This window comes from Arvicola amphibius, chromosome 10 (genome assembly GCF_903992535.2).
Source record: "Arvicola amphibius chromosome 10, mArvAmp1.2, whole genome shotgun sequence".
NCBI classification, from domain to species: domain Eukaryota; kingdom Metazoa; phylum Chordata; class Mammalia; order Rodentia; family Cricetidae; genus Arvicola; species Arvicola amphibius.
In genome coordinates, this window is record NC_052056.1 from 53,154,272 (window position 1) to 53,169,433 (window position 15,162).

Consider the following 15,162-nt stretch of genomic DNA (forward strand, 5'->3'; position numbering starts at 1 on the left):
TGTAAGAGTTAGCCAGCAAAAAACTAGAGCTAATGGGTCAAGCAGTGATTTAATTAATACAATTTTTGTGTGACTATTTTGGGGTTGAGCAGCCGGGAATGAAACAAGTGGCCTTCCTCCAACAATTTAGGAATAAATCCCAGAAACAGAGCCTATACCCAACTTGGCAGGAAGAAATACCTGAGCAACTGCACAGCTAACTCAGGGTAGACAAAGGCAAACTGTCCTAACCAGACAGTCCTGGTGGCAGCAGCCTTTGCCCACCTATCCTTCCTGCCAGATCTAAGGTTATTGTGCAGTAAAAATCAAATATTATCTTTTTGTGTAGACAAGACCCCACCGCCTATCCCAAACAAGCCTTTACCTGATCTCCTTCCTTAGCCTTTCCTTTGCTGAGACTGTAAGAATTACCCAGGATGTTCAACTTTGGGTATTTTCTGAAAGTTTGTGGACTAGTCATCATTACAATTCATTTGTGAACAATAACATCAAAATTTTTTCCAACTTTTTTATTGAAATGTATTTGAAAAGCATTAATAGTAATGTGTGTTATGTGCCTAAGTGACTCATTAATCTGCTAATAAAATCTTTTATTCCAGAAAGTCATCCTCATAGGTATTTACACTGTCTATGTACACACATACACACACACAGGAACAGACATTCACGCACACAGAAAGAGAATATAAGCTAAAACTTAAAAAATAGAAATAATATCAACCATTCATTGACAATTTTAAGCATGTGCTACTAATTAGAAATGGAAGTACAGTTAATTTGTCTTCAGAAACCTACAGACATAGATGACTCCATATTAGTATATAGACTATGCAAAACAGAAGAAAGTTTTCAAGACTATTTCCCAGTTATAGAACTATCTTATTTTATGTTAATCTGTATTGATACTTGAAAACAATTAGACAAATGTTTCATTTGTTTTCCCCCTTCATTTGCATGCCTCAGTAGACCAGGGCAATGATTTTGCTCTTATATTATTTTATTAATTATTTGTTTGAGACAGGGTCTCACTATGTAATGCTGGCTCACCTAAAAATCTGTAGACCAGGTTGGCGTCTAATGATTAGACTTCTGCCTGCCCCTGTCTCACAAGTTCTGGGACTAAAGTAGTGCATATGTTTTAAAAGAAGTTGTTTTCAAATGTCCTAAGTTCTAAAAGAAAATGAAAACTGTCCCATTTACAGTTATTTCGTATTCATATGAGAATATATTCAGCTATTTAAAATGTGCTTCTAATCCAGTGGGATTTGTCAGCTCGTAAAGGATTGTGCCACCCAGCCTGATGATCAAATTCCATATTAAGGATCCACATGATGGAAAGAAAAAAACTGATTTTTTTCCTGTTGTTCTCTGGACTCCATGTGTGCCATGATACATGAGTTCTCCTCTAAGTAAATAAGTGTAAGCCTCTAAAATTATTTCTCCTTTATTATAAAGAATTGACATTTTGACTAATTCAATTATACAGTGGTACAGGTACCAGGGAAATATAAATCAGAATACACTGAAGAGAGAAAGAGTATGATGTCATTGTTCCTGTCTCCAGGAAAAGGAAGAATCTTGAAAAAAGAGAAACAAGAATAAGTAAACAACAAGAATTAATGAAATGAGTTTTGGAGCTACAGAGGACAGGAGCCTTGGGGATCTCTGGGGGAAGTCTTTGGAGGTAGACTAAAGATGGCAACACAGCTCATTCAGTTAAAGGAGGGTGTGTGGGAGGACAGGAGGAGAGAATTTGGTAGCATAAGACAGAAGTCAGACATGTGTATAAGCAACCCAGAGAATGGAAGAGCATGGCATATTTAAAACTATAGCTCCAGAATGGGTTCCAAGGAAGACTGTGAATGAAAATTGTAAGAACCGCAAGGGCTAGGTTAAAAGCTCACATTTGCCCTGACTGTATTGTAAGCAGGCAGCTGCATGATTTGAGCCATGGAGGTAGCTCTCTGATGGCAGCAGACAGGATTTGATTATAGGGAGGTTAGAAGGGCATTTAGGAGAAGTCACACCATGTCTGTTTACTTCAGTTCCTTTTATAGTCACATCACCGGGCTGCACTTTCATCTGTGGAGTGGACAGACACTAGAACTGGCATTTTCCTAATTTTAAAGACTCTGTGTTTCCTCTTCTCTCTACCAATGGAAGCATATCCATTGGAGGGGAAAGTTTAAAAATAAAATATATAAATAATAGTCACCTTTCTTAAGACTGTATGCTCTAATACGTACAATACCGAATGAGGTTTATGTGTAGTAATGATTCCTCATTCCCGGCAACACTCCTGTGGCCCTCACTTCAAGACACACATCCTCGGTGCATGGGCTCTTTCAGAGATGGGGTAAAGCAATTGGTCCACTCAGCTGGGAGAGTAAAGCATGGAGACATGAGTTTCAAGGCTCAGAAGCCATATTCTGACATTCTACCCTAGAATGGAAGACACCATGAAATGAGCACTTGCTTTACAGAAGTCTATTGTAAGTTAGACTTTCAGTGGGGACAAAAAAAAATCTAAATTCTAAATTGTCATGCCAAAACCCAAGGAGCATCTTCCATCATAATCCAATTACAAAGTAAACAGATAGAGTGAAAGATATCAACAGAGTGAAAATACGGTTATATCTGTGTGAATTAAGGAAGTTTTTTTGAGAAAATAAGGAAGCAACCAGATTGTGAGTGTATGTCATTTCCTTGTAGAAATCCAGAAAATTAGAAAAATATACGTTGTCTACTAGTCAGGTAAATATATTCTACTTTACTATTTATCACAGATTATTACAAAGACATGCACTATTTTTGTCAATGGAAGTAAACTCCATCTTCATGCATTACTATGCCTTTGTTATCTACTGCCTGTGGTAATTTCCTCTGATAATTTGCAGTACACAGCAAACCCTATTAACTAATGGAGTTTTAAAATACGTAGTTTTTAAATACCTCAATACATTCTTGAACAACCACATCAAATAAAGTTAATAACTATCATCCTCAATTTACAATGAAAAAAAAAAAAACAGAAAAATGCTGGGAAGCTACCTGAAACACAAACGAAATAGAACAAAACAAAAAAACAAAACAATAAAACGACAAAACCACCTGTGTGCAGCAGCCGTTCTTCAGTTCTTTAGATGACATTCAGTCTGGAAGTCATGATTCAGCACTGTTGCAAGTACAGAATGGGTTTTAACACCAAGTGTGTTTCATACCACCTACAAGAGGAAGCTGTTGTTTAAGGAGTTCTAGCGTTCTAATGAGTTTCCTCTCAACATTTTGGGTCAGTCCTGAGATTCTCAATTACCCCCGCCCTCTCCTTCTATTTTACCATTTTTTTTATGGGGGACATTTCTTATCAGCAAAGGGAAAATAATTGAGTCATAGTCAGCTTCATAAACAGATACTTATTTTATATTTTAGCATAAGAAGACACATGGTTGAATTTTGCACTAAACAGGCATTGCTTAAATAGAATATTTGAGAACTAGGTTACCATCCACAGAGGCTAAGTCAAACAGGTTATAGATAAGGATAAATGCAAAATTTTATTCTATTTTTCTCCTTGATCTCATATCAAAAAATACTATCCTCTGAAAAATCTTGGTTAGCTCTATAAAAACATAAAAAAAAGTTATCTGGGCAGTGATAGCTCGCATCTTTAATCCCAGCACTAAGAAGATGCAGGCAGATCTTTGAGTTAAAGGCCAGGCTGGTCTACAGACTGAATTCCAGGGCAACCAGGGATACACAGAGAAATCCTGTCTCAAATAAACACAAATATATGTATATTAAAATGTCAGCTCTATCAGTAGATTAAGGAAAGGCCTTCAGAATAAAGTACACTGCCACACACTTGAACATTTACAACTAAAGTAAGGGCCAGTGAGATGGCTCTTGGAGCAAAGGTGTTTTCATTAATCCCAATAATCTGATTTTGGGGGGTCTTGATTGGCTAGACCCCAAAAGCACAGGGAAAGAATAGACCCCAGCAAGTTATCCTGTGACTTCCATCCTCCATCTGTAGGCACACACACACACACACACACACACGAGCACACACACACACACACACAAACACACACACACACACGAGCACACCAACTAAGTTAACAACTATAATATAAAAGCATAAATACCAGGCAGAAAAAGTTCGAAACTACATCTTAACTCCACTGTGAACATATCTTTGTTTGGTTTAAAATTGTTATCTTCAGCATATCCTTGGTGGAGACTGTCCAAATATAGACTGCTATGTCTTTTTCTACGAAAAAGTAATCATGAAATATATTTCACTCCTACTTTTCTTAATAGGTACAAAAATTACAGGGTGAAATGTGTTTACTCATATTAACCTCTCTAGTGTTTGTAAAGAATGCTGTTTTGTCAGCATGAACAAAAAATAAAATGATGACCCTGATCCACAGAATTGCTGGAAGTACTGTTCAAAATATGATTTACTTAAATCTACCTGAAATTTGCTCAATAAGATCTCTTATCTGGGCATTGCAAATGGCGTTAGCTAGACCACACACGGTGTGTGCTTGTACCTTCAGTGAATGAACACAAATATAATGAACACTTGCTTAAGGAAAAGCAATGTCAAATTCTTTTAAGGTACACATATGACTTCCTCTAAATCTACTTTCAGGCTAGCCAATCCGTAAACAAAAGAAAACATTGTTACCAACTACAGCTTATGATCTAAAAGCTAGGTGTTCTATGAGTTAATTGTAAAGTTATATATAAAGAACAATAATTTTAGAAAATGATCAGGTTTCCTGGTATGGGAGGACCTTCTGTCTGTGTGTTGCTTTTCTGAGTTAATGAATAAAGAAACTGCCGTGGCCTGTTGATAGGGCAGAACTTAGGTAGTTGGGGAAGACAGAACTGAAACCTTGGAGAAGGAAAGTGTCAGAGAGACACCATGGATCTGCTGCCGGAGGTAGATGTGCTAAAACTTTGCTGGTAGGCCACGACCTCGTGGTGATATGCATATTAATAGAAATGGGTTAAATTAAGATGTAAGAGTTAGCCAATAAGACGCTAGAGCTAATGGGCCAAGCAGTGATTTAATTAATACAGTTTCTGTGTGATTATTTCGGTTCTAGGCGGCCAGGAGGAATAAGCAGTTCCTTGCAACAGTTTCCATCATCAATTTTGGCTCCATCTGTGTACAATGAAGTCAGCACAAATATATTTGTAACTTCAGGTCTCTATATGTATATTGTTTATGTATGTTCATTACTCATAACTATATGACTATATGACTATATGAAATCAATTGTTTATTTTTGTTATATGGCAATAGCACAATTATAGAGGAGCATGCTTTTTGAAATATAATTTTAGAATTTCTCTTCAAATAATGGAAGTATTAAATAACTCAGTAATTTCACTTTCAAAATATCTTCCTTCCAACATAATTGTTCATATGGAAAACAGCCCATAGAAGAGTGTCTGTTGCTCTATTTACAATAAAAAAAATATACAGGAATGGCAATATTTCCAAAAGTGACAAAATGTTTATCACAATGTCTCAATATAACTAAATGCATAATTATTGTTAGTTTTAGGGGAGGTGGAGCAAATGTGTTGATATGACAGAGTTCCTTCATATCTAAACTGTGTTGATAAGAAAAAGGAAAATTGCAAAAAATGTGGATATAATGAGTCCTCACTCCTCTTAAAGCAGGGAAGTGTATGTGCAAATATCTGTCACTGTGTGAGTAGTTGAATGAAATGGGTTTCCTGAGCATCACACTGGCAAGCAAATTATCAGGTTGCAGGAAAGTCTGAAGAAATGTCTAGAACACCCCAGGGTCTCTCACAACTACAGTGCTTGCTTTGTTTCACTAAAAAGGAACAGATACAACTTCTCTCCAGTCAGAGCCACATCCCTCATCCCTCTACTCCCCCCAACCCCACCATACCCCTGTCAGTCTCTTTATCCCTCCCACTCTCTGACCCTATTGTTTTTGCTTGGCTCCTCCTTAACACATGCCTCAGGTACCACTTCTAAACCATTTCCAAGTTTATCTTGACCCCAACCAGACCCAGGTGCTGTCATGTAAGCTGTTCTTTATTCTTTGGCACACCTAGCAATCCCCCTTGCTCTAGTTACATACTTTCGCCAAGTTTCTGCTCCCCAAAGAACCCAGTGCTGGAGAGATAGCCTCCTAGATATTGGTCCACTTTCTCATCCCAAAGCACAGCGCTTTGCTGTGCAGTCTGAAGACTCGGCAGTTACTGAATGCTATATATGTTGAGTAGTCATATGAATTTTAAATTTTGATTGGCCAGAAATGTGCCCTTTGACTGGTAACAAATTCTTATTTTTTTTTCAAATTCTTTATTTATAAGTCCCACAATACTCTATGCCATTCCAAAGCATGAATCTGGGTCTCGGTCTCCTCTATCCCGCATGAAACTTTCCATCTTCGATTCTATAGGTTATGATTTTAAGAGTAAGAAATTACTTCTAAGGAAGACACTGGTAAATCCCTGTGTGTACATGTGTCTCTCTCTGTCTGTCTCTTTGACTCTCTCTGTCTCTGTCTCTTTGTCTCTCTGTCTCTCTCTCTCTGTTCAGAAGGTTCCAGTTGGAATTCAATTGGCCCCATTATTTTTGATCTGTGTTGACACAGTACTTCATGGCAGGACTATGCCACAGAACAAACTCTCTACATCTTGAGCCAGGGAGAAGAAAAGAAAGCAAATGGGGGTTTGGGTAGAAAGCTACTCCATATTAGTGCCTTCAGTAATTAAAGGCCCTCATACTAGGCCTCTTTTTCCAAAATACCATCACTTACCAGTGCTGCCATCTTGGGGACAAGGTTTTTCACACACAATCCTTTGGAGGATATTCAACATCCAAAATGGAGCATATGGTTCATATAACTTGTTGTTCAAACTTCATCCCAGAAACCAAAGGGAGGAGCCTGAAGTTGAAAGTTAAAGCACTTGCCTGGTATACATAGAGCCTGAGGTTTGATTCCCACCAGCACAAATAAGAAAACAAAGACACAAAAATTTTGAGTGACTCTTTCTAACTTCAACAGTCCATGTATTAATGTATTATGGTTCAAAAAAAAAAAAGAACTGGGATAAAATCTGAGACAGTACCATTGTAAATGGATCAAATCAAACAGTCAGTCAATCAATCACTCAATTATCATACCCAGTAGAACCTCAAGCATACTCCATATCCATCCTGCCTTGGTTACACCAGGAGACATGGTTACCCTACTAGTAATGTATTATCAACCTCAGTAACACTGAACCGTAACTAAGCATACACTGCAAGGAGCTCTCACGAAGCACACTATAGGTGTGTAACACCTACTACCCGGAGAGTGCTGGATGACTGCATGCCAAGAGGGCTGTTGTGCCTTTATAGTTTCCTTCTGCTCCCTCAGGCAACTCTTCTTTCAATATGGTTATGTTTTCTAGTTTAGTTCTCAGAGAGCAATACTATACCCTTAATTCCAAGTTCTTTAGGAAGAGAAATTTGTCAACTCATGAGTAGGGGTTGATGTTACATACAAATCTCTGTATATGTATTTTGTGCTAAGAAGAAAATGGCAGCTCAGCAGCTTACAGGTGTCAAACTCTTTGTAGGAATGAAGGATCAATAGATGAAGTTATGTGATATTGTAAAAGTTCATGTCCAATGAGAGACAAGTAACACATATCTTAATACAACAGGGCAAAGGCCAAGCACAGATAAGTACTGGGGAAGGGAAATGTCGAAACATAGTTTTGTTATTGCAATGATGATTTTCTATAAAGGCATATGTTACATTTAAGTAGTTATAGTTCGAATGAGAGAGCCTAGAATCCTGAAATCTACATACTCGCAAGAATAAAAAAAAATCTGTTTCTATCTGGACAAAAATCTGTTTCTATCAAGTTCGGCATAAGTCAGTGGGACAGTGCTCGTACACACCGTGAAAAGCATTTGGTTTGATTCTCACCACAGAAAAAAAGTCTCTTTATACTGATTTGCGAAGTGAGAGATCTTTGAGATTTATATTCCCAAAATGTTGAACTGGAATGGCAGTTAATGTCCTAAAACAAACTTAGATAACTTCCCCGTTGATATCATCACAATAAAGTAATTATAAACCTCTTTTAATTCAATTTCGCTCTGGTATTTATAAATTTTACATTATTGGTTGACACTGCTTAAAACAGCTTTGCAATCCACTGAAAGTTCTGCTGTGTTTACTAAGAGAAGGTATCCAAATAGCCTTTGGGGAATCAGTCTACCAAGTTGCTAATCCAGTTTATATCAAGAAAAAGGAACCACCTCTTTATTTATTCATAGAAACTCATATAAAATAATGGAACAAGCTTGCTAAGAAAGTGGTCACTTAGGGAAGGGAAAATCTTACCCAATCTGGAAAGTATGACTTTGTCCATCTAAGTGACTGACATGTGACTGGACAAATTAGAAGATCAGATAAAATAGTATGGTCGTAAGATGCTTGCCTTGTAACTGTCAAGAGCCTACGATATTTCTATCTGTAAAGATTCTAAAACTTAATTACATCTGGAGATGTTTTTAGTCTTATAGTCTTCCTTTGACCAAGACTTTACCACATTTTTTGGAGCGTCATAGACAACAGAGATAAGAAAGGAGAAACCAATGGCAGAAGTTAGACACTCAATTTCTGAACCATCTATTCTTCATGTGGTTTGATTTCATTATTTTTAAATACAATCAACCCTTAGAAGAACAGATACAGGCATGCTCATTAAGTAACTCAACTTAAAGTCACATTAAATAATCCTTTAATTAGAACTGGTATGCACTGCCTGCAACTCTGATTTTCCCATCGATGCAATGGGTAATTGAGAACTGACTAAATAAATAAGAAGAATCATTAAAATCTAATTTCATTCTTGGAACATATACTACAAAAATGGGCAATGATAATAAGTTACCATAAAACAATGACTAAATATCACAGCATTTTTGAACTAGTTCTTTCTAAAATGTATACTACTCTAGTGAACAACAAAAAGTAAAAAAAGTGAGATTTGTCATTTACATAATTAGCTAAATGAAAATATTTATAACTCTAGAAATATGTAGCACTTTACATATAGTAAGAATACTTGAATAATTGTAGACTACAGCTTTGTAAATAGCATTCAACACCCTCTTCTTGAGCACAGAATGTATACACACACACACACACACACACACACATATATATATACATACATACACACATATATATGTATTCAAATTTCATTTTGTTCTCCATAGGAAAAGAAAAATTCTCCTCAAAAAGAAAGTAAATAAAAGTAGAAATGAATACATTTTCAGTCCTTTTAGTTCTCATTGAAAATAAAATGAGCTGTAATTTGAAAGTAATAATCAACAAACATTAATTTATCACCACTCCCAAGAAAATATTCTTGGTAGGTTTTGCTATTTTAGTGAATGATGTAATTCGTTGTGCGTCACAAAACTCTTGGCCCCGCAATGGCATGGAGCTGTGTGACAACTTCACAAGGGAGAACAAAATTAACACTTTCAAGGGACTAATTCTATTTGTCCGTACAAAGGTATAGATGCACTTGTGTTTTTAAATTGGGGAGCCTGAGTGGCTCTCCTCTATATTCTTGGATACAAATGGGCTGTGTCTACTTGAGTTCTAGGGCTCTTTGATATTTGATGCTAAACAAATGGTCAGAACAGAAGAGGTATGTCTGGACTAGAAGGTGTGATGATCACAAAGCATTCAAAATGCTATCTTAAAATGCTGCTATTTCACATGAAAAAATGCTTGCAACTCAGCACTCAGTTTCAGTAAGATCTAAATTTAATAGCATGAGAATTGGGGACATAAGAAGGGGACTAAGATAAAGGAAAAAAGAAGCATTTTGGTCCCTTTTAATAAAACAATAAAGTGATAACTAAGTGGACTAAATCAAAAATATTTTGTGAACAATATATTAAAGTTTTAATCTATCACCTCTTACTGCTAAAATTTTCCAAAATGAATTTCTGTGGAAGGATTAATCTCACTATAATCAGAACCATGGACTATATAAAAGGAAAAATTTGTGGATGGGAAACAAACAGGGACAGAGCAGTAGATCTCAAGGTCACTGCATTCTTGGAAGCAATAGGTAAGAAACTGTACTCTGAATAGCAGCTTCAATAAAAGTAGTACATAAGACTACCGAGTAGGCTCTTGTTGACTGCCTACTTCACAAGTCAATGACATACATATATTCACATGTGAGTTTCTATCAGAAAAAAGTAAGCTCGAATATCCTAAAATGTCAGAAAAGTTGGGAATTAGTAATGCAAAATAGCTTGGATTTCTATAGCTCAAAATGACATGAAAATTTTGGTGTGTTCTATTCCCTATATCATATGAGCACCATTAGGGTTAGGAGAACAAGTTCTGTTACACGAGCATTTTAGTACCGGTTGGCTTATGCCTAATTCCAGAACTACACATGCAGCTAAGAGTGAGGCAGATTGCTATTCCACCAGGCTTTCCCATGGTCTCAAATCTTTCTCGTTCTCCCGACTGAATGAGACGAACCACCACCACCACCAACCACACACACATCTCATTTTGTTTTCATTGTCCTAATTGGTCCTAGAAGAATAAGCGCAACACATTCTCACGAATTTATAGAGGGAGAAAGTTAGTAATTGGGATACACACTGAAACCTTTCTAGCAATACAAGTCATATGAAGTTTGCCCAGAAAGAGAATATAAGAAACATTATCGGAAAATGATTCTGTCAGTCCACATGTTTTTACCTCAATTCAAGAAACAGTGTCTGAACTAGAGGAAATTTCAAGGAATAGATTCTTTTTAACTTTACATAGAAGAAAGCTGACACCCCAAAATGTTTCTTGTCATGTTTGAGTGCCCGAATGGAGATCTAGGTTTTGAGACAGGCCTAGAAAAGCAATCTGTTGCAAGCAGTACTCCATTATGTTGTAAATTGCTATTTGATTAAATAAATCATATAAACAACAGCATATAGTGCTTATGAAGCCATGTGTAGTTGTAAAATTGATACATTTTAATAATCCCGTGTGAATGTTCTGAAAGGAGGTGATTTCAATGGCTGCTTTTTCCCCCAAGACCTGGTGAAATGAACTGATGAACATGGTACCCCACCGAGAACAGTTTTTTGTGTCCTTAAGTCTTACAGTGAGCCTTGTATCCTGAAAAATGAAAAAAATCCCAGGGAGGGTTGTGCTCAGCTGACTCAAGAGAAGAAACAGTTAACTGCCATGCCACACCTCCTTGCAAACAACCAGGGTAAGCTTTCCTTAAAGCAATACAAAATGTCACCACAGGCTGACGCTCTTTCTGCAAGAATAATGAGATTTTGGCTACCGAGGATGCTGAGCACACACTTCAATGCCTTTATCATTTTCAAATTTTGTTGGTGGAAGTCTTGCCTCCCTCTACGTTCAAAACAGATTGTACAAGAGGCCTAAAACATCTGGGTGACGACTGTGGTACGGACAAGTCGAAAGACCTGGAGGAGCAGCGTCTGTCCCCTGGCACCTGACACATACTGTTAAAACTGCTCCAGAAATGGGGCGGCTAGGAAAATGAGCCCCAAGGATGAAGCTAGGCAGTACCTCACTCCCAAGACCTCTCTCTGTAGATGACACTCTCTGCAGGAGGCGCTCTTCCAGTCCAGGACTCACTTATGGGAGACCCCGTGCCTTCGAACCATAATCTCTCCATTGAAAGCACACAGACATTCCGTGGAGAAGTTTGCACAACGTCAGCGCTATCATTCTGGGAGGAAAAAGAATTTAGGGGTTTGTGGCTTGCGATCCTGGATCAGCAGGCGCGCTCCTGCGGGAAAGCGCACAGCTGGTGACTTGGACTGGAGCCTGCGGTGCAGAAAGAAAGGCCATCAGGTCTGAAAGCGGAACCTCTCCCCTCTTGGCAGTTCCGAGTGAAGAAAAACCTGTTTTTCGACGGGACCAACTGAAAATAAATTCCAGCGCGACCGCATGAAAGGTTAACTGCTGTGTGTTGCAGTCCGGGGGGGGGGGGGGGGAGTGTGAGTGACAGTCTCGGAACCTGGAGTGAAGGGTATTAAGCCAAGAGCGGAGATAGGCGTGTGGATTGTCACATTTCACAAACTGGCCCCCAAGCTCCCTACTTGACTCTTTTCCTGGGTTCCAAGGTGCCCTTCCCCCATCCTACACTGGGATCCCCTCAAAAGTGAGACTACATTGTGCAAGATAAGAGAGGCCAGGTGCTCATCTGCTGAATGTTTTCACTCTGCCCTACCTGTCTTAAATCCGGCGCTACTAGGGTTTTAGGGTCCCCGCCCCAGAGCCTGAGATTGGTCACTGAGGTCTTTCCCAGCCTCAGAATCAGTAAGCTCATTACCTCACCCAGAAATGCAACTTTGATATAGAGATATGGAGAAGGCAGCCCACACACACTCTTCCCTCCCCCCCCCCCGCCCCCCATTCCCAGCAGCGGCTCCGAAACCCTGAGGATCTCATGCTCCTGTGGCCTTCTTACTTTCCCTTCCTTCCTGGGGAAGAGTCCTAGCCTTTGAAGCCTCTTCAGTGGCTTCAGCTCGCCAACACTGAAGGGGTGTACAAGAATAAAAGATGCAAAGATGCGAAAAGAAAGTGAGTCCTGTTTTTCCTCCTCTTTGATTTAAAAGGAGAGAGAGAGAGAGAGAGAGAGAGAGAGAGAGAGAGAGAGAGAGAGAGAGAGAGAGAGAGAGAGAGAGAGAAGCAGGCAGAAGGCAAAATAACAGGGAGTAGTAGTTTAACCCCTAGCTAGCCCCTAAATGGTGGAAAATCAAAACTTCAAACGGTTAGATCTAGGGCTCCACAGGGAAAAGTACCTGCCGCTTGGACTAGGGACTGGGAGAGCAATTTAGAGGGCAGAACTCTGGCGTGTCAGCCTGCAGGCCAGCTAGTGGACGCCAGGGCTAGGGATGTCCCCTAGGGTGAGAAAAGGGATTCCCCGCAAGATATTCTGGTTGGTGGGAATTTTGTCTTCTTCCTTCCGAGTGGTGAGAACTGAGGCACTATCGCTGGGTGTGGAAATCAAGAAATCCCTCATACAGGGCTCACAAGCCTGGCTGCTAACCCAGTCCACACTGCGTGACTCGGCTGCCATCAGCCCTACACTCACCACCCACCAGACAATGCAGCTGCTATTTCAGTGTTAATTTTCCCTTCCTTTCCGAGATAGTCAAAGTCCTCCCTTTGCCCTACCTTCCCTCTCAGGTCTTACATTGTGATCAAGAGGAAGTTACTAGGGGATTTATCATGACGAAGTGCGGGCAGTTATTTCAGCTCAAGCCAAGCAAAAGGAAACTGCCCTGGGTTCAGTGACGTGGACTTTGACACCCAGAGACTGGAGGGACTTTGCGGGGGAGAGAGTACAGCAAATCCTGGGGGCTCCTCAGCCTCAAGCTAAGCCTCATCCAAAGTTCCTGGAGATTTTTCTCAGTGCTACCTCTCTGTCCAAACTTAAACAGACCAGTCAAGCCTAAAACGTGTGACACAAGTGACTGTTTCCAGGGACAGGTCCGTGTCCCCGCGCGCCTTATGGCTCCCTTACTTTCTCAACCACGCGCTAGGACGCACAGTCCCCATGTCACCCAGGGAACCGCCCCCGGGCCACAGCAACCAGGATAGACGGGCTGCTTGCTCAGAGGCCATTGCTTACCTGGTCTGAGGACCGCGGCAGAGATCAAGAGGCAGAAAACCAGACGGCAAGAAGGGGACAGCTTAGGTGCCATATTCCTCCTCCTCCTTGAGGGCCACCCACAAAGTCCACGCCGCAGAAGGGGGCGTCGTCCCCGGGCCCACGGGCCCGCTAGCTCGTGGGTCCCGACTCAAAGGGACGGCGGCGTTTTCCCAGACACACGGTCCCCGGGGGATCGTGGCGCTGCGCCGTCGGGTCTAAGCCACACGCAACTTTCCTCCACGCGCAACCCGCAACTCCTTCCTCTCCCTCCACGTCCTCCCTCAGTGTCTCTGGCTGCTCTTCCCAGGACAGGCAACCCTCGTATTCCAGGAGACGACGCTTCAGTAGTCAAGGTGGACGCGGTTCTTTTTGGCTGCTATCTTCTGCTACTTTCTCTTCTTGCCAAGGAGAGGATAAGGGGAGCAATGAGAGTCGCACCGTCCACGGGTCACGGGGACCTCGGAGGGGTCGGCGGGGCAGCGCCCAGTGCTCGCACCGTTGGTCTCCTCAGGTGGCAGCCGCGGCGGTGGCTGGAGCAGCGGCAGCTGGAGCAGTGGCGGCGGCCGCGGGCTCGGGCTGCTCTGAGTGGAGGACGGGAAGGCGTGTGTAAGCTGCCTGTCTCCTCCTCCTCCCGCTCCTCCCTCCCGCCCAGCTTCCTTGGCGGCGGCAAGGAGCAGGTGGTTGGAGCGCGGAGCCGCAGCCTAGAGGCGCTGCAGGACCGAGTCGGAAACTGAGCCGAGCTGGCGGTCCCGGGTGGGAGGAGAGCATGACGCCCCAGTCCCCCCAACTCCCGCGCTCGGGTGGGCGGGGCTACCCTTGACTCCGCCTCCCGGGGCGCACCCGCCAATAGGGAGCGGGCTTGAGAACCCCGGCAGAGCCGTCTGGATCCATCGTGGACTGGCTCTTGCCATGGAGTTCTCAGCGCCCCCAAGACACACAATCTGCGACCATCTGCTGTCCGCCCCGCCTAGTCACATAGCTATCTTCTTGCATCCGGAAGCCCAGCTCTCTGGCTTCACTCCTAGAGATTTTTCTCCTCGGTGACGATACCTCCTTCAGCTTCTGTGGAGTTGTTGGGGCAGCTCCGCGGGGGTGAGGAGAGCACCTTTGGTCCTTATGGACCAGGACTTAGAAGGTGGAAAAGATGGAAACAGCCACTTCCTTACTTCTCTAATTCGCCTTTCTTCTCTACCCCTAGTCCCAGCTAGCGCACACATCCTCAAAGCAGATCATTTAGACAAGTATCCAGTACCCAAATCCAGAAGATATTTCTGCCCCCCCATCTCCCTCCCAGTGAGAATTAAGACTCTATACCATATTATACTTCGCCACAAGGATTTCCCTAATGTCCCTTTTAAAAAGGTATCATGTTTATTTTTAATTAGGCGGCGATTTTTAAGTTACAAAACAAAACCCAGAGTTTCT

At 41.4% G+C, this 15,162-nt stretch overlaps 1 protein-coding gene across 4 annotated transcripts in view; it reads right to left on the bottom strand.

Annotated features, from left to right (window-relative positions):
- Alcam (activated leukocyte cell adhesion molecule) overlaps positions 1–14,493 on the bottom strand; it is a 187,815-nt gene extending 173,322 nt beyond the window's left edge. Inside the window, exon 1 of one of the 4 annotated variants that reach the window (XM_038345119.2) lies at positions 13,717–14,475. In XM_038345119.2, the coding sequence (XP_038201047.1) occupies positions 13,717–13,789 (73 nt within the window). In that variant the 5' untranslated portion in view covers positions 13,790–14,475. Of the gene's footprint in view, positions 1–13,716 lie in introns of all 4 variants that reach the window. The other 3 variants (XM_038345122.2, XM_038345120.2, XM_038345123.2) reach the window with 3 other exon arrangements.
- Positions 14,494–15,162: the final 669 nt, after the last annotated feature.